General features: G+C 35.7%; 1 protein-coding gene across 8 annotated transcripts in view; it reads left to right on the forward strand.

The window, feature by feature from the left end:
- DMXL1 (Dmx like 1) overlaps positions 1-24,120 on the forward strand; it is a 136,778-nt gene that overhangs the window by 65,619 nt on the left and 47,039 nt on the right. For 5 of the 8 annotated variants that reach the window (XM_043585931.1, XM_043585946.1, XM_043585936.1 and 2 more), the window contains 11 exons: positions 1,052-1,221; positions 1,780-1,877; positions 2,677-2,842; positions 3,549-3,810; positions 5,852-6,945; positions 7,404-7,595; positions 10,648-10,724; positions 14,912-15,039; positions 15,565-15,813; positions 16,168-16,281; positions 23,349-23,527. In XM_043585931.1, coding sequence (XP_043441866.1) covers positions 1,052-1,221; positions 1,780-1,877; positions 2,677-2,842; positions 3,549-3,810; positions 5,852-6,945; positions 7,404-7,595; positions 10,648-10,724; positions 14,912-15,039; positions 15,565-15,813; positions 16,168-16,281; positions 23,349-23,527 — 2,729 coding nt within the window. The remainder of the gene's footprint in view (positions 1-1,051; positions 1,222-1,779; positions 1,878-2,676; positions 2,843-3,548; positions 3,811-5,851; positions 6,946-7,403; positions 7,596-10,647; positions 10,725-14,911; positions 15,040-15,564; positions 15,814-16,167; positions 16,282-23,348; positions 23,528-24,120) is intronic. The other 3 variants (XM_043585981.1, XM_043585965.1, XM_043585973.1) reach the window with 1 other exon arrangement.

Raw genomic sequence — 24,120 nt, forward strand, 5'->3', positions numbered from 1 at the left:
TTCAGAATAGCAGTCCATTTACTGCATAGGTGTTTTTATTTTTTTTAATTTCTATATTTCTTTCCAAGGAAAGAAAGTATAGTGGGCATTTCAGATTCCTTGGCATTTGCTATCAGATTAAAATTTTGAGTCCATATATGTTCAAAGCCACATCTTATAATTAAGCATGTACTTCACCCAGAAATACCAAAGAAAATGAACTCCGTGAAGAGACCAAATGGAAGCTGAACCATAAGCCCCAAATGTAGGGGCCAGTAGGTTAAGAGAATTGCTGATGTAAATGATACTTTGTACATAAAAAAGTGTCTGACTAATGTGGTGATAAGGGGTAATAACAGTTATTCTAAATGCCTTAACTCTGATATTTTAAATGCTTTAAGATTCTATTCTAAATGCTTAAACTCTGGTATTTTAATCCTCACAACAATGTAATAAGGTAGTGCTGTGATTATTCACATTTTATAAATGAGGCAGTTGAACAATCAGGAGTCGAAGTAATTTGTCCACAGTTACATAGTTAGGGATGGATCTGGGTTTATTGTATCATCTGATTCCAGAGTCTACCCTGTTAAGTTCTTTTCAGGGAGGTGTCCTATCTACTTGATGCTGTTTTAATTCCTTGGTATTCAATCCACAAAACAAACATTGACCAAAGGAAAGTGAGAATCAGCTGTGAATAACAGTCATTCCATCATAGAACACTACGTTAAGTGTTTCTCATTTTCTAAGGAAAGATCATGGGTAATAGCTAGAGAGCAAAAATAATCAGAAAAGTAGCATTTTCCATAAAACATTTTTTCTTACCTTTTTTTAAAAATAGGTGTTTTAATCATAGAAAATATGTGCTTATTATAGAAAATAGTGAAGTGATAGAGTTGTTAGGAGAAACAACGAAAGAAAAAACCTATTTCCTAAACTCTTAATTGTGCTTCTGTGAGTCCCATAAAGAGTTGAGACTTCCTTATGACAGATATGGCACACGCATTTCTGATCATCATTATATAAACATGTTTATATTTCCCATGAACATTATTTTTTGACATTTATTCAGGCCTGTCTACTAGTCATTTTGCCTGGGCTTTTCACTCGGTAGCAGAGGAGGAACTGCTGAGCATGCTGCCGGCCATGCAGAAAGATGATCCCACCTGGTCGGAACTGAGAGCCATGGGCGTGGGGTGGTGGGTCCGGAACACCCGCACCTTACGCAAGTGCATAGAAAAGGTAAATTGTATTTTATTGTGGTAGAAAAATGAAGTGATTAATGTATTTTAGGTGTTGCTTTAGAGAACATTCCTTACTCCCTTTCTTGTTTCTATTTTTTAAGTGAATCAGTAAAATGCCTTGAAATAGCCATGATATTTCAAAATATCTCATTAATACAGGATTTTAATGTTTATATTCTAATTCTTCCATTGTAGTTGATACATTTACTTAGTATGTGTCTGATTTTTACAAAATGATGTGTATACATCTTGGAAAAGTAAAATAGTACTGAGGAGCTTGTACTGAAGAGCATCGTCCATGTGTTCCCACCTCTCTGTGTCTTTGGAGGCCACCACCCTGAATTACTTTTGAAATTATAAAAAATGCACACATTCAAGTGTAAAATATGTGTATATGTGTGCGTATGTATACATAAACATCCATGCATTCATGCACATATTTTCTTAATTCATTGGTCATTGAAATAATGTGTGTCAGTGTGGTATGTGAGAGAAGTTATTTTGTTTGTTTAAAAATTGTTTCCGTGAAATTTTGACCAACATTTTCTAATTATAGGTAGCTAAAGCAGCCTTTTATAGAAAGAATGATCCTTTAGATGCTGCCATTTTTTACCTTGCAATGAGAAAGAAAGCTGTGATTTGGGGCTTATATAGGTAGGTAAGAAAACTGCTTCAAAATGGAAAACTTTTCGTAAGGAACAAGTGTATGAAATAAAGTCAAGATTTGTTGTTCTTGTTAATTGTGATTCATATACATTCTTAGTTATTTTTGTGTTTAGGGAGAGATTCATAGGAAAGAAGCCCAAGTGTTTTCCAGAATAGAAAAATCTTGATGACATCACTTTAGGTTTTAGGTTTATCAGTCCAGGAAGCCATTTTCTTATTTATTGTAAGAACTTCTCATGGCACTTCTTTGGAACAAAGAACTAAACCAAAGACTTGTCTCTGTAGTGGGGAAGAAGACGAATTGGTGGAATCTGGAACAGACATCTACCCTCTGCCCTATTACAGATTCATGGACCAGGCTATCCCTCCAAACTACCCTCCTCCTGTGCGCCCCAACCCCACTCTTGAGCAAGGATCACTTGGAATTTTCTCTTTTACTTATTCTCAGCAAGACTTGATAAACCTGATTACTAAAAATAGTTCATCATTTATTTCACACTCTGTTCCAGGTGAATCTATATGAATACAACTTTGAGGGGAAGATCATGGGCACCAGTCAGTTTTCTCAGAGACTAGATCTTTTAGGATTGTTTTGAATCAGGATAAATAAATTCCTTAGGTTTTGATCACCAGTAATCCTCCAGTGGGCAGGCAGATATATAGTAATCCATACATGGGCAAGTGTTTCCTTTGAGTCTTAACTTGTAAATGGCTGACTTTATAAAATTGGTTCTGACTGTGGAAACATTGTGCTTCAAAATTTTCATACATTTTTTTTTCTTTATAGATCCCAAAAAGACACCAAGATGACACAGTTTTTTGGACACAATTTTGAGGATGAGAGATGGCGTAAAGCAGCTTTAAAGAATGCCTTTTCTTTGTTAGGCAAACAAAGATTTGAACATTCTGCAGCATTTTTTCTTTTAGCTGGTTGCCTCAGAGATGCAATTGAGGTAATGATGAAACTTTTTTAATAAAAGCATTGTTGGGGCGCCTGGATGGCTCAGTTGGTTGGGTGTCTGACTTTGGCTTGGGTCATGATTTCGCAGTTTGTGTGTTGGGACGTGATTTCGCACGTCGGACTCTGTGCTGACAGCTCAGAGCCTGGAGCCTGCTTCAGATTCTGTGTCTCCCTCTCTCTCTGCCCCTCCCCTGCTTGCGCTCTGTCTCTCTCTCTCTCTCCCAAAAGTAAATAAACATGAAAAGAAGCATTGTCAGCCTTTTAAGCTTTTTATGTAGGCTTAAATTTTTATTTTTTAATTTGATTTAAGAATAGCAGAAATTGCATAAGGCTAATAAATACATAGTAATATTTAATAGTGACTTTTAAAAATCCTATCATCTAGGGGTGCCTGGGTGGCTCAGTTGGTTAAGTGTCTGACTTCGGCTCAGGTCACGATCTCACAGTTCGAGCCCCACCTCAGGCTCTGTGCTGACAGCTCAGACCCTGGAGCCTGTTTCCAGTTCTGTGTCTCCCTTCTTTCTCTGCCCCTCCCCTGCTCACACTCTGTCTCCCTCTCTCTCAAGAATAAATATTTTTAAAAATTTCAGATACTAACAGTGCCTTTTTTTTCATCTAGTTATTAGTGAGTCAGTCGATTTTATTTTAAAATGAAAGATGCTTCTGCTTACTGATAACCAGTATTTCTCTTTTTGAAGGTATGTCTTGAGAAACTGAATGACATTCAGTTGGCTCTTGTAATAGCAAGACTCTATGAGTCTGAATTTGATACATCTGCAACATATAAATCTATTTTACGTAAAAAAGTTTTGGGAATTGATTCTCCTGTCAGTGAACTCAACTCATTGAACATAAGTATGCATTATGATCCTTTTCTTCGGAGTATGGCATATTGGATTTTGGAAGATTATAGTGGTGCTCTGGAAACATTAATAAAGCAACCAGTCAGAGAGGATGATGGTAAGCTACGTTTCTTAGATGTTAATAATACAGTTGTTTTAGTATTTGCTGGGTGCAGAACACACTGTTGGGTGCTAAAGGTAATACAAAGCAAGTTGAAAACATGGTCTAAGACTTTTAAGATTTAGTTGGGGACACAGAGTTATGTATATACAGTTTTTTGGTTTTTTTTTTTTTTTTTAGGAAAATCCTTTTTTTCAGAAAAATCCTTTGAAAACCAAGAACTTTGGATTTTCTGTTTTTATAAAATCAGTGTATTCGACATAAATATTATCAATATTTGAATATAAATTTTGAGGAAAGTAGTGATAGAAAATCCATTTTTCTCAGGTGCAAGTTTGTGTGTTAATTAGTTTTATAATTTTTATAATAAAAATACATTCTTTAAAGAAAGTTGATTGGGGCGCCTGGGTGGCGCAGTCAGTTAAGCGTCCGACTTCAGCCAGGTCACGATCTCGCGGTCCGTGAGTTCGAGCCCCGCGTCGGGCTCTGGGCTGATGGCTCAGAGCCTGGAGCCTGTTTCTGATTCTGTGTCTCCCTCTCTCTCTGCCCCTCCCCCATTCATGCTCTGTCTCTCTCTGTCCCAAAAATAAATAAACGTTGAAAAAAAAATTAAAAAAAAAAAAAAAAAGAAAGTTGACAAGTGATAGGATTAGTTTTTTATGAGATGAGTGAGGTAGAGAATTTTTTATAATTTACCTTTTTTTAAGATCTCCTTTTGTTTTAGCAATCCCTTTTGCTTAACCTTTTCTAGAGGTTAGTATAAAATGGAATCTTTGTATGAAATCATATAAAAATGATGGGATATGCTTTTCAAATATTTTTCCATAGGTAGAATTGAATTATTTGTAATAGCTGGTATCCTTGGTGTCAGTCATATCACTTGAAGTACTAATTGGAAAAGATTTTAGTTGATAGGTTTTTACATAGCATCATTTAATGAGGAATATCATGAGTCTTACTGTGAGAGAATTGTGAGAAAGCCATGTTCAATTGTTGAAATGTCCTGGCCATCTGAGCTAAAGATTTCCAAACTGACTTGTCTGTAATGAAGGGGGAAAAGAAAAGGCCTTTGCCGGTCACTTTTTTATACCTACACATATTCATGTCAAAAGTGTATTTTGATTTGGGATTAATACATGATCACATACTTTTAGAGTCAAATTCTCTATTCTAGAAGAAAATTTTAAAAGGTAAGAGTGACTTGGACTGGAATAATAAGAGCGGAGGCTCAGAAAAATGGTGGGATTTGGAGTATAATTTTCAGGTAAACTAGGTAGGATTGGATGTGAAGGGAGTAAGAGTCAAGGATAACTCCTGGATTTTTAGCTTGAGGTAAATGGTATGAGGAAAACCAGGAGCAGGTTTGGGGGAGTGTTGTTTTAGATAGAGAAGCCCTCTCTGATAAGCTGACCTTTGAACAGAGACCTGAGTGAGTTATCTAGTAGCTGTCTGGATAAAGAGTGGTTTAGGCTAAGAGCACACTAGATAAAGAGACCTTGAGGAAAGAGTATGTGCATGTAAATGGAAATGTAATGTAGGCCTTTGGATATAGCAGTCTAGATGTACAGGATGAAGTTGGGCTTGAAATAGATGTGCAAGTTACCAATGTCTAGATGATATTTGAAGCCTTGGCACTGTATGAGTTCACTCAGCGAGTGTAGACAGAAAAGAAGCCAAGCACTGAACTGTAGGATACTCTTAACATCCTCAAGTAGAGAAGATGAGGAAGATTTAGCACAGCAGACTGGGAAGGGATGTTGAGGGAAGTAGGAGAGTAAGAACTATGGGTGTGTAAGTGGATGTTCAAATAATCTTAAATTATTACCTGAAGAGGCGGAAATCAGTATAACCTCTGTTCTCCTTTTATGTTAAAACACTTTCATGACAAACGTGTTCTTGTCTGTTCAATGCTATGTGTGAGTGTGATCTCTTAGTAAAATTCTGTTCAAAAGACCAGGTGGGTAAAGGTGCCATAGAGAAAAAGACTGCAGTACAACTCTTGAATTTTTCTTAGCTGATAAACTTAATTTACTTTCAGATCAAGTCATGATGTCAGCCTGTAATCCTGCAGTTTTTAATTTCTACAATTATCTAAGAACGCATCCTCTGTTGCTGAGACGTCATTTTGGATCATCTGATGTATTGTCTACACACATGAGTTTAACGGGAAAAAGTGGACTGGCAGGAACAATCAATTTAAGTGAAAGAAGATTATTTTTTACTACTGCCAGTGCTCATTTAAAAGCTGGCTGTCCTATGTTAGCTTTGGAAGTATTATCAAAGATGCCAAAAGTCATCAAGAAAACAAAACCTTTTTGTAGAACATCGAGTTTTCTGGATACTAGTAAAGACTATTCTCCTTCTTCTCCAGTGAACTTGGATGCAAGGGAAGATAAGTCTTCTGCTGTTGATTGGTCACAGTCAGTGATGAATGGTTTTGGATCTTCTTCAGAGGGTTCCTCAGAGAAGCAGTCAAACTCCACTCTTTCTTTTGACTGGAGCCAACCAAGCGTTGTATTTCAGGATGACTCTTTAGAATTAAAATGGGACAGTGATAACGATGAAGAAAATGATGATCTCCCTATCTCAATGAAAGAACTGAAACCTTTACAGAGAAAAACGGTGAAAAAAGTAGATGAAAAAAGTTCTAATTATACAGACACTCTCAGCACACTAGATGAAAATGATATTTTGAGTCCATCAGAAGACATAATTGCAGTTCAGTTAAAATTTAGAGCATGTTTAAAGATTCTCACTGTAGAACTTCGTACTTTATCTACTGGCTATGAAATAGATGGTGGAAAATTGCGTTACCAACTCTACCACTGGCTTGAAAGAGAGGTAATAGCTCTTCAGAGGACCTGTGACTATTGTTCAGATGGAGAAGAATTACAGTCTGCCCTGGACGAAAATGGAGATGGATTTGGATTAAATGAAGATTCTGAAGATTTGCTTCAGCAAACAAAAGTGAAACAACTGAGAGAAAATTTTCGGGAAAAAAGACAGTGGCTTTTGAAATATCAGTCACTCTTGAGGATGTTTCTGAGTTACTGCATACTTCATGGGTCCCACGGAGGGGGTCTTGCATCTGTGAGAATGGAGTTGATTTTGCTTTTACAAGAATCTCAGCAGGTATGTAAGTTACACAGTGGCCAGTTGAAATAGTACACACATGAGAAATGGTTTTTGATACTGCTCTTTTGGTTTTTAAGTACTAAAGTTGTTGATTTTCTTCATTATGGTTGCTTTAAGGAATACCGTTTTGTGTTAGGAGTTTGTAGCGTAGTGTGTGTATAATGGTTTCAGGATCATTCTCCGTCAAGCCCTGTGATCTGCTGCATTCATACTCTGCATTCTTACGTGAGTGCCTTGTGAGGTGATGAACTTCTCCTTAGGATAAAAGGGTATTGTCCCCTCATTTTCCTCTATAATTGGTGGAATGTTGACCTCCTCAGGTCCTAATTCTGTAATCTGTTATGCTTTTAATTTTGAATTATTTTGAAGTTTTTCCAAGAGACTTCTGAAATAGTAAAGTAGTGAATTACCACTTTAAATAGTTGATTAACCTTGTTTTTCCCATTGTTTTTAAGGAAACATCAGAACCCATATTTCCTAGCCCTCTGTCAGAGCAAACCTCGGTACCCCTCCTCTTTGCTTGTACTGCCAGTGCCAAAACAGTAGTTGCCAATCCATTACTGCACCTTAGTAACCTCACACATGATATTCTGCATGCCATAATAAACTTTGATTCACCACCCCATCCTGACATCCAGAGCAATAAGGTAAGTATGCTTGGTTCATTCTTTTAACTGACCTGTATATTATGATAAAACCGAAAGCTAAGTGTTAAGAAACACTTATTAGAAGCAATTTTAAACATCAGACTATACATAGGGATTTTCACATTAATAAGTTTATATTTTTTGATCAAAGAGAACTTAGGGTTGTAGGCCAGGCTGACCTCACTTGTATTCTCATACCCAATAGGGTACTTCAATTTTAAATTTAGTTATTTAGTGTTATTTAGCCACTTTATTAAGATAAGAGTAATAGGTGTGTATGCAGATACATGAGTAATTGTTTTAGCATTACAATTAGGGGAGAAGCTGATTGATTTTTAGAAATAGGAACTAAGTATTATGGTATAAAATTAAAGTTTTCCTTTATTAATATTAAAACATGTATTTTAAGGATATGTGATTCTTAAATTGACTCCAAACTTACTGAATCAGTATACATGGTTATCTAGTCAAGCACATCATCTTTTCATCATCACCACTGTACTTTATGTACAGTTAATATCACATTCCATGTTTCATCTTTACTCTCCAAGCATACTGAAATCCTTTAAAGTATGACCAAGTTTGGACTCCTTTTCTCTTTTTCTCTTAATAGTCTGTCGTCTGGTTCTCGCCCACCTCCCAGGCTGCGATATCATACCAGTTCAATATTCTGCTTGCCTGAATATTGCCTACACCCTTACCCTCTTTGATAACCTTAACCCTTGTAATTTAATTTTGCCGCTTTTCCTGTCCTCCTCTAGTATAAATGCCCACATGGTATATGATACAGTAAGGAATGTAATTTTGTTGAGATTTTGCTCATTTTAGCTAAACTGTATCACATACTTAATTTTAATAATGAGCATACACTTGGTATATCAGTTAGCTTTTGCTGCTTAAGAGCCACCCTGAAACATTAGTAACTTCAAATGGCCATCATTTATTTTGCTCATGATTCATTAGGTTGGCTCCTCAGTTCTAATTTGGGCCAGCTGGACTGACTGATGTCTGGATATTTTCATTTGTCTTCCATCAGCTGGTACGTTGGCTGGATTCTGGATTAGGATGGCCTTATTTGCATTTTGGGTGGTTGGCACACTATTTCCAGGGATGACAGGAGAATCTGGATCATATGGGTCTCATCCACTATGAACCAAGCCTAATGTATTGATCTAGGTTCTCTAGAAAAACAGAACAAATAGGACTTGTGTATGTATATGTACAGAGCAGTTGCCTTACATAACTATGGGAGCTGAGAGGTCCTAAGATTGGCTGTCATCAAGGTGGAGGAGACCCAGGACCTATTGTGTAGTTCAAGTCTGGGTCCAGAGACCTGACAACCAGAAAAGCCAGTAGTAGTATAAGGTACAGTGTGAGAGCCAGTAGGCGTGAGACCCAAGAGGAGCAAGTGTTTAAAGGCAGGACAACACCAGTGTTCCAGCTCAGTACAGCCAGGCAGAAGTTCCCTTATATTCAGCTTTATTCTGTTTAGGTCTTCACCTGATTGGGTGAGGCCCGCCCACATTAGGGAGGGCAGTCTGCTTTACTGAGTCTGCCACTTCTACCCATGTTAATTTCGTCCCACATCACGCTTACAGACATAACCCAGAATGTCTCCCCAAATGTATGGGTACCCCATGGTCCAGTTAAGTTGATGCATAAAATTAACCATCCCACCTAGATTATTTTACATAGTGGTTGCAGGGTTTAAAGAGCAGCAATAGGAGAATTTGCAAGGCCTTTTGAGGACTAGGTTCAGAACTCATATAATGCTTTGCCTTCTTGGTCAAAGCAAGTCACAAGGCCAGCCCAGGTTCAGTAAGTAGAGAAATAGACTCCACTTTTTGATTGGAGAAACTTAAAAATATTTTGATCATTTTTGCAATTTCCCATATGTGGGTTTTGTTGTCTTCTTTTAATATGATGATATCCTTGATTTTTGGTTTTAATCTGTGACTCTCCATTTTTATCTGTATCCAAGACTGTCCTACTTCATAATTAGATCAAGAACCTGGTCTCTTTTTTTAAATTTAAATCCAAGTTAGTTGATGTATAGTGTAATAATGGTTTCATGAGTCGAATTTAGTGACTGATCACTTACATACAATACCCACTGCTCATCACAAATGCCCTCCTTAATGTCCATCACGCATCTAGTGCATCCCCACTCTCCTCCATTCCAGCAACCCTCCATTTGAAGAACTTAGTCTTTTAATAGTCTAATCTAGTTTGCTTTCTGACCTGGATTATGCTTGTCAGATCTACTTCTTTTACTGCTTGTCATGCCATGTTTAGAGCCTTCTCTTCCTCAGTACAAATGTTTGCCCTTCAGTTACTGTCTTTGATACCTTCTTCTTTCCCTAAATAATTTCCCTCTCTTTAGGTTCCTTGCTTTCTCTAGTAGCTAGAATATGTGGTAGCATATTCTTCAGTGACCTATCCATAGGTAAACTGTTATTTACCAGACTGAGCTTCTACATATTTTGTTTGAAGAAGGTTGAGTCTTGAAGGGCTTTCTTTTTCTTTTTTTATTTATTTTATTTTTTTTATGTTTGTTTATTTTTCAGAGAGACAGAGCATGAGTAGGGGAGGGGCAGAGAGAGAGGGAGACACAGAATCTGAAGCAGGCTCCAGGCTCTGAGCTGCCAGCACACAGCACGACATGGGGCTTTGAACTCTTGAACTGAGAGATCATGACCTGAGCCAAAGTTGGATGATTAACCAACTGAGCCACCCTGATGCCCCAAAGGGTTTTCTTTTAATACATGGCTGATGCACTACTGAATAGCTAATGTCTTTTCCCATTTGCTCTTAAAATAGAAATTAGGTAGCCTGTGTGTGTTTTATGTTATCTGCCCACAGCCTTAGTGTTTTTAATTTGTCTGTAGTGAGACCTGTATAGGCATAAATGAATGTTAAGGAAAAAAAGGAAGTAGTTCATAAGGACAGAATAGTTTTTTCCACTTTTTTATAATGCTTATTATAGTTGGTCTTGAAACAAGTTTGATTTTTTAAAAGTTATACTTAAAGTAATTTTGTGGTTTTTTTCCAGGTATATGTAATGCATACTTTAGCAGCCTCACTTTCTGCTTGTATTTATCAGTGCCTTTGTGGTAGTCATAACTACAGGTAAATATCTTTGTGAAATTGAGGAATGCTTATAGTAACTGATGACATTTCAGAATTTATATGCTCTAGATTTAGAAAAACTGTTTATGACAGTGTTTTAAATAGCACAGAAAGCATTTGAACTGAAGAGTACTTTTTTCCCCAGCTTTGAAATTTTGGTGTATGCCTTTCTGGTAAATGAATGCCAAGTAGACCCTTGTCAGTATAACTCATTTAACTAACTTAGGAGTCATAGTATGCACTGAGATAAGTTCTCCTTTCTTAAGATCATTCTAGTTAAAAACATACATGTGAGCTGATAAGTGATATATATAGCATGACATTGTACTTGAGGCATGAGTATAATGGTATAGTTACATTGTTATTATATGCAATTATATATAACTACATACTGTTACGTGTAATGTATGATATCATACAATTATAGTATATATGATGTAAGATAGTAAAAGGCTCAGGGAGCCCAAAGGAGGGAGTAAGTGACTTGGAATTGAGAAAAATTTCACAGAAGAATGATGTTGGGGCACCTGGGTGGCTTAGTTGGTTAAGCAACCAACTCTTGATTTCGGCTCAGGTCTCATGATTCATGGGATCGAGCCCCGTGTCAGGCTCTGTGCTGACACCATGGAACCTGTTTGGGATTCTCTCTCTCTGTCTCTCTGCCCCTCCCCCACTCACACACTCTCTCTCAAATAAACTTCAAAAAAGAGTGATGTTGGCACAAAAACAGACACTCAGATCAATGGAACACAATAGAGAACCCAGAAGTGGACCCACAAATGTATGGCCAACTAATCTTTGACAAAGCAGGAAAGAATATCCAATGGAATAAAGACAGTCTCTTTAGCAAGCGGTGCTGGGAAAACTGGACAACGACATGCAGAAGAATGAACCTGGACCACTTTCTTACACCATACACAAAAGCAAACTCAAAATGGGTGAAAGACCTAAATGTTAGACAGGAAGCCATCAAAATCCTCGAGGAGAAAGCAGGCAAAAACCTCTTTGACCTTGGCCGCAGCAACTTCTTACTCAACACGTCTCCGGTGGCAAGGGAAACAAAAGCAAAAATGAACTCTTGGGACCTCATCCAAATAAAAAACTTCTGTACAGTGAAGGCAACAATCAGAAAAACTAAAAGGCAATGATGGAATAGGAGAGGATATTTGCAAACAACATATCAGATAAAGGGTTAGTATCCAAAATCTGTAAAGAACTTGGCAAACTCAAAACCCAAAAAACAAATAACCCAGTGAAGAAATGGGCAAAAGACATGAATAGACACTTGTACAAAGAAGACTTCCAGGTGGCCAACTGACACATGAAAAAATGCTCCACATCACTCATCATCAGGGAAATACAGATCAAAACGACAATGAGATACCACCTGACACCTGTCAGGATGGCTAACATTAACAACTCAGGCAACAACAGATGTTGACAAGGATGCCGAGAGAGAGAATCTCTTCTGCACTGCTGGTGGGAATTTAAACTGGTGCAGCCAGTCTGGAAAACAGTATGGAAGTTTCTCAGAAAATTAAAACTAGAACTACCCTACGACCCAGCAATTGCACTACTAGGTATTTAGTAGCAGGTATGCTGTTTCGAAGGGACACATGCACCGCAATGGTTATAGCAGCACTATCCACAATAGCCAAAGTAGGGAAAGAGCCCACATATCCATCGATGGATGAATGGATAAAGAAGATGTGGTATATATATATATACAATAGAGTGTTACGCAGTGATCAAAAAGAATGAAATCTTGCCATTTGCAACTATGTGAATGGCACTAGAGGGTATTATGTCAAACGATATTAGAGAAAGACAAATAAGACTTCACTCATATGAGGACTTTAAGATACAAAACACATGAACATAAGGGAAAGGAAGCAAAAATAATATAAAAACAGGGAGGGGACAAAACATAAGATGCTTAAATATGGAGAACAAACAGAGGGTTATTGGAGGGGTTGTGGAAGGGGGGGGATGGGCTAAGTGGGTAAGGGGCATTAAGGAATCTACTCCTGAAATCATTGTTGCACCATATGCTAACTAACTTGGATGTAAATTTAAAAAGAAATTAAATAAAAATGAAAAATAAAAATAAAATGAAAAAAATGTGGTGTTTATGATTTTTCTCTTTATAGCCTAAGTTTCACTCTAATTTAGCTAGACTTTTAAAACACACTGTTTGACACTTAGGTATCTTTCCTTAGTGCTTTGAAATTCTCTTTCTTGGGGCGCCTGGGTGGCGCAGTCGGTTAAGCGTCCAACTTCAGCCAGGTCACGATCTCGCGGTCCGTGAGTTCGAGCCCCGCGTTGGGCTCTGGGCTGATGGCTCGGAGCCTGGAGCCTGTTTCCGATGCTGTGTCTCCTTCTCTCTCTGCCCCTCCCCCGTTCATGCTCTGTTTCTCTCTGTCCCAAAAAAATAAATAAAAAACGTTGAAATTCTCTTTCTTTTTTTTTTTTTTTTTGATTTTTATTTAAATTCCAGTTAGTTAACAAACAGTGTAATATTGGTTTCAGGTGTACAATATAGTGATTCAGCACTTCTGTACATCATCTGGTATTCATCCTGCCAAGTGCACTCCTTAATCCCCATTACCTATTACCTATTACCATCCCTTCCCCCACTCTAGTAAGCATCACTTCCTTCCCTGTGGTTACGAGTTTGTTTCTTGGTTTGCATCTTCTTTTTCTCCTATGATCCTTTGTTTTGTTTCATTTCTTTAAATATTTTGTCTTTTCTTTGTTCCTTATTAGACAGGTATTGGAACATAGAGGTTTCTTTTATTTTTGTTTTAGCTTTCATTTTATTCATTTTTCCTTCATTTCAGGAGAAATCCTAGCTTCGTTTTCCAGACACTAACTCATTCTTCAGCAATGTCCTTTTATTTAGCCTATCTGAGTTTGTGTTTTAGAAATTCTGTTTTTCATTTTTAAGATCTCCTTGTTGATTTTAATAGACACTTTTATTTTTATAACTTACAGTCTTTATTTCTTAATTGTTTTAACCTCTCTGAGTATAAAGCACATTCTGTACTGTTCTGGTATATCTGCTTCCTTAGGTGCAGGTCATTCACAGAGTTTGTTGTTTCTTACATGATGTTACTCTTCCTTTGTGTTGATTTTTGATTGTTTTATGTGCTTGAGTTCTCTCATGAGAGTCTAAACTTACTACTCTGCTTATGTATTCTCAAGATAGCTTCAACTTGATATCTTTGGCCTTCGTCCTCCAAGAGTTCATTTTCTTGTCATTGAGTGTGGCTTTAGTTTCATCAGTATATGTTTAATTTTTTTTTTAATGTTGATTTTTGAGAGAGGGAGAGACAGAGCATGAGTGGGGGAGGGGCAGAGAGAGAGGGAGACAGAATCTGAAGCAGGCTCCAGGCTCTGAGCTGGCAGCACAGAGCCCAATGTGGGGCTCAAACTCAAAAACCTTGAGATTATGACCTGAGCCAAAGTCAGATGCTTAACCAACTGAGCCACCCAGGCGCCCCTCTGTTTACTTAGTTTTAAGCTTAAAGTGCCATTTACTTGGAGAAACTTATCTTGACTTCCCAAATTGTGTGCCATGTTACTCTGTTTTGCATTTATAGCCCTGTATGCATAGATTTTGTCTTTAAAAGCAATATAATAAAATGATTTGTGTCTGATACCTCCACCAGACTGTAAATTTCATGGAGACAGAAACCACATTTTTAATTATATCCCTGGTACCTGGTGCATATACCTGATGTAACCTATCCTGATGTAGGGCTGACCAGCCATTAAATATCACACTGAACCTACACTGACTTTCTTTTCAACTAGATAATCTTGTTTTGAAATTTGATTGAATAGTTGGTAGTTTGTGGTCAATAGGAATTTAGTTTTCTCATTTGTATGTATTCTGTGTCTTTCACTAAATACTTGAAACATCACATGTGTTTTAATTTAGAAAATTTGCACGTTTACACTCAAAGGATACTTGGTTTTAACATAACACTAGACTATAGATAACAGTACTTAGATCAGTAATAACAGTATAACTAATAAATTTATATTTAAGATACCCTAGAAGTTAGATCTAAAATATGGAAATAATCCATATGAAATTCATTTTAGATCATTGTATGTTATGTTTACTGTTTTATTATATTGTTATTGTAAATTATTCTTATTTAAATGTTTTCTCCCCGTAGTTCATTTCAAACAAATCAGTTTACTGGAATGATGTATCAGACAGTATTGCTTCCCCATCGACATTCTTTGAAAACAGGAAGCTTAGACGAAGCAGTAACTCCTAATACAGCACCAGCACAATGGCCAGGTACAAATAATTTGTATATATATATTTTTATATGTAAATAAAATATATATATAAATATACATATATGAGTTTTTTCTCAGCCTTATTGAATTAGATGAGGAAAAAGTACATTTGGCATAGTTTTGCTGTATGTTAATAACTGTTAACATAACAGTTAACATTGTTAGAATTGATACCACTTGAGTATTTCCCATTTGTTATAAGTTATGTAGTTACTTAACATTGGTATTTCCTTAGTCATTTTACTAAGATAACTCAAATGTTTTGTTATCACTTTTTATACTTTTGTTATAATAGGAGATCATTTGTCATGGCAATTAAATTTTGTCTTTCAGATTTATAGATCTTCATCATTTCTCTAAGTTGAACAGATATCTCAGTGTTTGTGCATTAACTGTAATAACCTCTACTAGTCTGTGAATCTACAGAAGAAAAACTTTTAATTCTGATGTAATAAAGTTTTTTATAGTTGATTTTTTTTTTTAATTTATTGTCATTAGTAGCTATGTTTGTTGTTTGTCCTAGGCATAACTTCCCTGATTCGACTTTTGAATTCTTCTGGCGAGGAAGCCCAGTCAGGGCTTACAGTTTTACTCTGTGAGATTCTCACAGCAGTGTATCTTAGTCTCTTCATCCATGGCCTGGCGACACATTCTAGTAATGAACTATTTCGGATTGTGGCCCATCCTCTAAATGAAAAAATGTGGTCTGCTGTGTTTGGTGGAGGTGCGCATGTTCCCAGCAAAGAACAGACACACTCAAAACCTTTACCTGGTTAGTTTTTCATCAGTTTCATTTATTTATTTATTTATTTTTAAGACTGGAACTTTATTTATTCATCTGAATGATAACTTTGTCAAGCGTAATGACGTTTTAACTTATTCACACAAAATTCTTATTACAGACCATTTTCTTAAAGCATGAACAAATAGTTTTATGGTGAAAACGCAGTATGAAGTTTCTGGTGCAGTTTACAAACTTTACGATACTCATGCACCAGTGATTAGAACTGTCTAATGTAATTTTCTTAAATCTTTTACTACTGAAATTATCATTTGTTTTGAAATATACTGTAACTGTGGTCTTTGTTCTATCCCAAATACAGATTCTCTCTTCTTTCTTTGGCAGGAAGGCACTTTGCTATGCCTAGCCCCCACCAGGTAGTGGTATTCTCCATGGAATGTGTGGGCTTTACCAAAGCTCTTTCAGCCATCAGTTCTCATAGCCCTCCCAGTCTTGCAGGCAAGATACTAGCTTTAGAAATAGGCTTTTACAGTTCAGCTTGCTTTGTGTTTTTTTGAAGGGGTTGGGGTACCTTGGGCCCATTTTATTTTGTTTTGCACTTAACAGTAGAAAATTAAGAAATTTCCTTTATTTAATCAAGCCATATTTTTGATTTAAAACAATGATTAGCCTTTTAGAAACCACAATCTGCTCTTAAATTGTTTTGATGTTATCTATTCCTTACACTCTTAACATAATTTTAAATGTGTAGAAATAAATGTCAGTGCTAATCATGGTAAATCAGACTATGGCTTGAAATGACTGGAAAACATTTCAAATTGGCTGCTTTATGTTTTGCATACTATGATTCTGGCCATTAGGGGATTGGATTTCTAAGTGTTCATAATACCAGGAAAAGTAAATATTTTAAACAACTGTATTCCTGTTTCTAAACTTTCTAATAGTAAAACTCTATATATTGCATCTTGACCTGAAAAGAATCTTCATAATGCTTTCTACCTTTCTGTTAAGTTTTCTTTTTGTAATTTATTAGCCTGTGTGTGTTAATCTTAGTTTTCAAATTTTAACAAATATTTTAATTTTTATAACCTGTTTTCTAATTTTTAAAGACTAATTTCTCATGCTTTATTTTTTATATGGACAAAAAAAAAAGAAAAAGACTTAACTTCTCATGAAACTTGCCTGGGAATATATATACTTCAGATATCTGAATTCAGTTAAAGAAAAACCTTCAAAGTCTAAGAGGGGGGTATAAGATAGAGCTCTACTGAGATAAGCATTAAGCAAAAATGGTTCACTAATTCAGAACTAATTTAATGTGTTCTAAGAGAAAATTACTTAAAACTTTGATCTTATTAATGTGAAATGTTAAAAAGGAATAAATTCTAGCTATGGAATGTCCAAATACCTGTAAAAAATTAAAAATATTCTTACCAGTCACTATGTCTCAATTCCAACCAGTTCTTCTGAGCACAGATGTGTAAAGAACCTTACTCAAAGTCTAATAAGTTCATTGTTTAACCAGGTTTAGTTTTTCGTGTATACAAATACCATTACTTAAATTATCTTAGAGGTACCATCATAAACTGTATTTCACCAGTCACTGAAGTAAGTAAGTAAATAAGTAGGTAAGGTGACCAAAATTATCTGCATCTGTATATTTAATCCCTTGGATTAGGACTTGGTAGCCAAATAACACAGAATACTTAAAATATGTAGTTCACTTAGTAGTAGGGCTGGATATAGCCTTATCCAGATTATGTGATGCTCCTCTGTCTTTGGGAACCTAGAAACTCTTCTAAACCAATCATTGATGTAGCTTACTACTAGAAGAGGTATTTAAAAGTCACCATTTGTTTTCCTTCTTCTGGTCTAAATTCTAACTTTAATTTTCTTTGCACTAATGGTGTCATGAACTAAATTCTATTTCTCTGTACAAGTCTTTTATATACTTAATGTACTAATTCTTTTAGCGACAGAGTTTAAAACTATGACTAAGTTTTGTAATGTGAGAACATGGTAGATGATTTCTATTAGAGTTTAGCTTGGCAGGTCAGAATTCTTAACAAAAATGTTATGTAATAAATCAGTAATTTATTTTTTAATCAAATTTAATTTTGCAAATTCCACATCATATGTTAAAGATTCATTTTTTTGTAATTAAAACTAGTGTAGATGTATGTTCATGGAGTTTGGAATTTTTTTGTTATGGTTAATTTTTAAAGTAGACAATCAGGTAAGCAATAGCAAATTTCAAAAAATGATTTTTTTATGCTAACAGTTAGAAATCCATACTTTTGCTTTTTATTGCATATTATAAAGCAAAACTATTTTATTTGAAGAATTTTTATTGTATTTTGTAGTAATATTTGCAGTTGTGAGAACTGTGAATTTTTACCTTGATAAAATTTTAGTAATGATTTTTTATGTCTCCAAATTGAGGCATGAAATAAAAAATGAGTATTTTATTTGTAAGCCTGTTTTTTTTTTTAACTATGAGACTGCTAATGATGTTTTAGACATTTTAAAGTGTGTTTTTGCCTTTTGATTATTTATGTTAAATACAGATCAGAAAATCCAGATGTTTTACTTTTTCCCCCTCCAACTTGTATCAAAATAAAAGTTTTGTATTCAGTATTTAGTGATTGATTATACATGTCATTGCTATCCTTCCTTTAGCAAAATGTACAAAATAGCAGCATTTCTTGACCAGAAAAGGTAAGACTTGGGCATTTTAAAATAGAAAACAGCTATTTAAAATATAGGTGAATATGCCAAATCCTTTTAATTGACTGTTTAAAAGTAGTACCATGGGACAGTTACCTCTAGATTTTTTATTATATAACCCTAGTGACAAAACATGCTTAACTAAGTCCTGCTTGGTTATGCTTAACAACAATGTGTGTACTTACTTATTTAAAATACATGTACTCTTTTGGGGCGCCTGGGTGGCTCAGTCGGTTGAGTGTCCGACTTCGGCTCAGGTCATGATCTCACAGTTAATGGGTTCGAGCCTTGCATCAGGCTCTGTGCTGACCACTTGCTCAGAGCCTGGAGCCTGCTTCAGATTCTGTGTCTCCTACTCTCTCTGCCCCTCCCCCATTCACGCTTTGTCTCACTCTGTTTCTCAAAAAAAAATAAATGTAAAAAAAAAAAATTTTAAATAAAATACATGTACTCTTTTTGATCCAGATATTAAACAAATTTTGTTTTCTTCTTCCCCTTACCACTTAGCTCCCGTGTCTGCTCCCCTTTTCACCCCTCCTTTTTTTTTCTTTCCCCTAATGCTTCTGCTTTCCCTCAGCCCCTCCTTCTCACTCTTCTCCACTCTCCCTCTACTCCTTTCTTCTTTTGCTTCTCTTCTTACCCTGTTTCTCTTCTCTTCCTTTTTTCCCACCTCTACTCATTTAAAAAACTCAATGTAAGTAGTGGATTTACTTACTACTTACTTAGATTTTATTTCCATATTCCATTGAATCACTTTGAACACCAACCACCTTGGTGACTACTCGCCCTGTGATTTGGAGATAGATCACTACTTTCTACTAAGGTAGTTGTTTCTTTTTTTTTTTTTTTAATGTTTATTTATTTTTAAGAGAGAGACAGAGACAGAGTGTGAGCAGGGGAGGGGCGGAAAGAGAGGTATACACAGAATCCGAAGCAGGCTCCAGGCTCTGAGCTGCCAGCACAGACCCCAACACAGGGCTCGAACTCACGAACCATGAGATCATGACCTGAGCCAAAGTAGGATGCATAACCAACTGAGCCACCCAGGTGCCCCATTCATTGTTTTCTTTTTATAGATGCTTATGAAGCAGGTGCAAGGTAATGATCTGAGGAAGACCTTGAGAGTCAGTCTTTCTAAAATATGGAAAATACCACCTGTCAGATATTTTTTTAGCATTAATTTTTTTTCTTTGAGGATTAAGAAGTACCTTAAATTTACTACTCTTTTAATCTCCTGTTTTGGTCTTTTTCTTTTAAGAATCTTTGAAGTTTACCTGTAAAATCAAGTTTTACATATAATTTTCAGAATATTTGATTTGTGTTGGCATATGTTTGTACTTCTCAAACTTTTTGCCTAAAGTGGATGCTAAAGGAGAGTGAATACATATCTCTTAGGAGATCTCTTCCACTGAATTATCTTGCCAAAAGTAACAAATAGATTTGAAATCTATTTTATCTTGAACGTACATGACTTTTATCTTCTACATATCTTTGTTTCTTTCCACTGAAATGTTTTAAGTCATTATTTAAGTTACTTACCTTCATCCTCCCACCCCTTAAACTTTGGAGCTAAATTTGAAGGTCCAGGACCTTCAAGCCTCCTGAAGCTTCGTTGCACTCTCTGGCAAACTCATGAATAGTCTCATGGATAAGGTTGCCTTAGATTGAGGAGAAAGGAATGAGATCGTACCTGCTGGTTACTTTGAGGTCAGGTTTTAAAAGAAATAACATTTAAGTCTAGGTTTAGAATATTAATTTTGTGTCTGATAAACAAAAAAAGTTAATCTTATTAGCTGCCTTCTGTTTTGATTTTAATCAAAGCAATATACATGCATGGTAGCAAATCTAGTAGTCCAGAAGAATTTGTGAAAAAAAGCAACGTTGTCTTTCTTACTTCTCTGTACCTCCTAGGTCCATTCTTCAACTGTAACTTCTTTAGCCATTTCTCCAGTTCTGTTGTGAATTCTTTTGGGAGTCATTTCCATATTCCAAGAAAACCCCTGCGGAGTGAAGATAGGGATTCTTAAGAGGGAAGGAAAATATATTTGCATGCTCAATCTGCTATCTTGACTTTAAAAGCATTTTTTTCTTTCAAGATTTTATTTAAATTCAAATTAGTTAACATATAGTGTAATATTAGCTTCAGGGGTAGAATTTAGTGATTCATCGCTTGAATATAATACCCAGTACCCATCACAACAAGTGCCCTTTTCATTGCCCATCACCCATTTATCCCATCCCCCCCGCCCACCTCCCCTCCAGCAACACTTAGCTGTTCCCTATAGTTATTAGGCTCTTAGGGTTTGCCTCCCTGTTTTTATCTTATATTATTTTTCCTTCCTTTCCTCTATGTTCATCTTTTTGTTTCCTACATTCCTCTTATGAGTGAAATCATATGGTATTTATCTTTTTCTGACTGAACTAAGCATTTGCTTAGCATAACACACTCTAGCTCCATCCATGATACTGCAAATAGCAAGATTTCATTCTTTTTGACGGCAGAGTAATATTCCGTGGTGGGTGGGTGTGTGTGTGTGTGTTGCGCGCGCACGCGCACACACATGTACACACCATATTATCGTTATCCATTCATCAGTTGATGAACATTTAGGCTCTTTCCATACTTTGGCTATTGTGAATAGTGCTGTTCTGAACATTGGGGTTCATGTGCTCCTTTGAATCACCATTGTTATACTTTTAAAACGTACTGTCTGTGAATCCAAAACAGCTAAGAAATATATTTTAAAAATTTATGTTAGTGCATGAACGGTAGTTTTTCCTTACCCACTTTCTAGTCTCTTTGTATTTCTTATAATTCATAAACTCCATATCCAACTTCATTTTCAATTCTCTCTAATACTGTTTTTTGTTGTTTTTTTCTTCTGTTACTGGTAAAGTATCCATTTACTCTCTCAGTAATAGAATAGTAGAGCCAGTTTTTATCCAAGGAGTGGCAGAGATCCTTGATATTTATTGGCATTTTCAAAAGTAAGCAGCCGAGCACTCAGCCACTATAGGTAGTCTCTCTTGGTACTTCACGACTACTCTAACCCCGTGTGATTAAGCATAAAGTTGCCTTAGGTCTTGCTGTAATTGAAGGGAAAGGAAGGAGCATCTACACTAAGAACCAGCTACGTGTTATTTCTTGTTTGCTGGGAGGCACTGCTCAGGTCCTTTTGTATTTATAGCATTTGAAATAACATAACATTCAGTACTGTGAATTTGTTTGCCATTTTTTTTTCTGTCCTTGTTCATCAAAAATATTTTAAGAAGTAGTTTTATACTTCTGGCATTGAGTCTGTAACTTTAAACATTTACCCCCAGTGTGTGGTGACTTTATCATTTTCATGTCAGTATCTGGGCTCCCTAGGCAGTACTTCCAAAGTTTTTTCTTTCTAAAAATCTTCTTAGGTTTTGCTTTAAAAACTCTGATTTTTTAAATCCCGTGGCCATCTTGGCAAAAATTGTTCATTTAGCATTGTTTGTAAGTTTTATTTTTCTAGAGATCCTTTACGCTTATGTTTATATGCCTTCTGATCTAAAAACAAAATTAAAAGCCAAATACTAATGTAAAAGTCAAATGATAAATTTATTTTAAACCACAGCATTAATTTTTTGGAAGGTAAAGAATACTTTTATATTCTAAATTTTTTACTTGATCAGAATTTGGTAGAACCACTGTTGAAGCTTTAGAATATATATAAATGTATGCAACAGATATATTAGAAGAATGATCATTGAATATCAATTGCTTATAAAAACAAGAATGACACATTTTAATCTGATGGTTTGTTTTAAAGGTTATGTAATAATCATAGCACTTTTTAGCAATCTTTTGGAATTTTATTCATTTTAGTTTCCTTTTCTCTGAAATAATGAAATTAGTCTGTTAAACTCAGCTTGGCTGTAGCTTGATGTGATGCATGAGCATGCTGTTTATGCAAGCTGAGTAGCTTCCAACAATAAAACAAAATTGTATTACAGAACAAATATTTGCATTCCTTTGGGAGGTAAGTAAATTCTCACTGAAACCACTGAAGGAGAATATTGGGGTGTGCCTGATTGTGGAGTTGTTTGCCTGTTGATTAGACCTGTGCTTCTCTCTGGGAGATCCTTGGTTCTCTACTGGTGATTTGCATCTCGTGACTGACTTAGTATTTGTCAAAGATTTGTGTAACTTGTTTTTCTTTACTAAGGCCCTTAATACTCTAAAGCAAAATACTAAAAGAATACTGTTAAATGTTTAGAAGTTAAAACAACAAAGATTGCATTTTCTCCCTCGTATTTGTTATTGCACTGACCAGAAAATTCCATATGTAACCCATTTCCAGAAGTCTGAGTCAACTTAATTAAGTTCTTACATATTTGAATTTTTCTAATATTTTCAGTGAAAACATGTAGTTTTGTATGGAGATAAAAGGCCAAGGGATTACTAAAGAACCTCCTAAGTGAATTTTTGTTTTCAATTAACATTGACATCCCATGATATTCTTGGTCTTCCATGGTATTCTTAAACACAAAGTAGAGGGATATAGATAATTTTCTTTCATGATCTTAGTTCCATTGTGGACTCATTTATAAGTGGATATTATATCCTATTACCCACATATGCAATAGAAAAGTTAACATTCAGAGAACGAGAGATAAGTTGAGATAAAAGCAAAGATTGCTGTTGATGGTAATTTTTGTCTCACTTCTATTTTATTACCTTACTATTATAATAATTCACTTTTGTGTGTGTGCTTATGTGTAACCTTAAATCTTATATAAAGATAGATGAAGTTAGTACACTGGAAATAGTGCTTACTTGAATAATACTTTATTTTTCTTTTTATTAGTTTCTTCACTTGTGGAAGAAGGAGAGAAACAGAACAAACGTTTTAGGCCATCAAAAATGTCTTGCAGAGAATCTACCCCACCAACCTCTTCCTCATCACCAGTCAGCCAGGACTTACTGACAGTCAAAGAGAAGTTCATCCCGCCGGAGCTCAGTATCTGGGACTATTTCATAGCCAAGGTAATAAAAGTGCCACCCAGAACAATACTTATGCAGTGAAATGGAAATGAAAATGTTTAAAATAATTGTAATTGCTGCTGCTTCCAAGTATTTTCCCACTCTGATTTAGAAAATTTTCATTTTATCAGTCTGCATAACCAAAAAAAAAACACAAAAAAAAACAAAAAAACCCTCAAAAACATTTGGCCATTTCCAATCAGTTAAGGCAGTTCTTTGATAAGTTATGATTTCTTTATTTTAGACAAAATAGTTCTAGATGGAAAGATAAATTGGTCAGCACCTTAATGCTAATGTACTTGATTGTAATTAAGAAATCAAGATTGCTAAGAAGCCACAGGGCCATTCCTGCTGTCGTTCCTTTTCTGTCCTACAGACAGTCCTGCACTGTTCTCATATACACATTATAGTTACTTGGTCCTTCAGTAAGTAACATGAGTCCCTCAACAACATGGCTTAAAGTTTCCACAATATATTAACTGTGAATAACTGCATAAAGTACAAACCTCCCTGCTGGCTCCTCAGTCCACAGTTCAGTATGGAAATAACAGATGTACCTCATGTTCAGTGACCAGTCACAACAGTTCTTTCAAAGT

The sequence above is a fragment of the Prionailurus bengalensis genome, chromosome A1 (genome assembly GCF_016509475.1).
Source record: "Prionailurus bengalensis isolate Pbe53 chromosome A1, Fcat_Pben_1.1_paternal_pri, whole genome shotgun sequence".
NCBI classification, from domain to species: domain Eukaryota; kingdom Metazoa; phylum Chordata; class Mammalia; order Carnivora; family Felidae; genus Prionailurus; species Prionailurus bengalensis.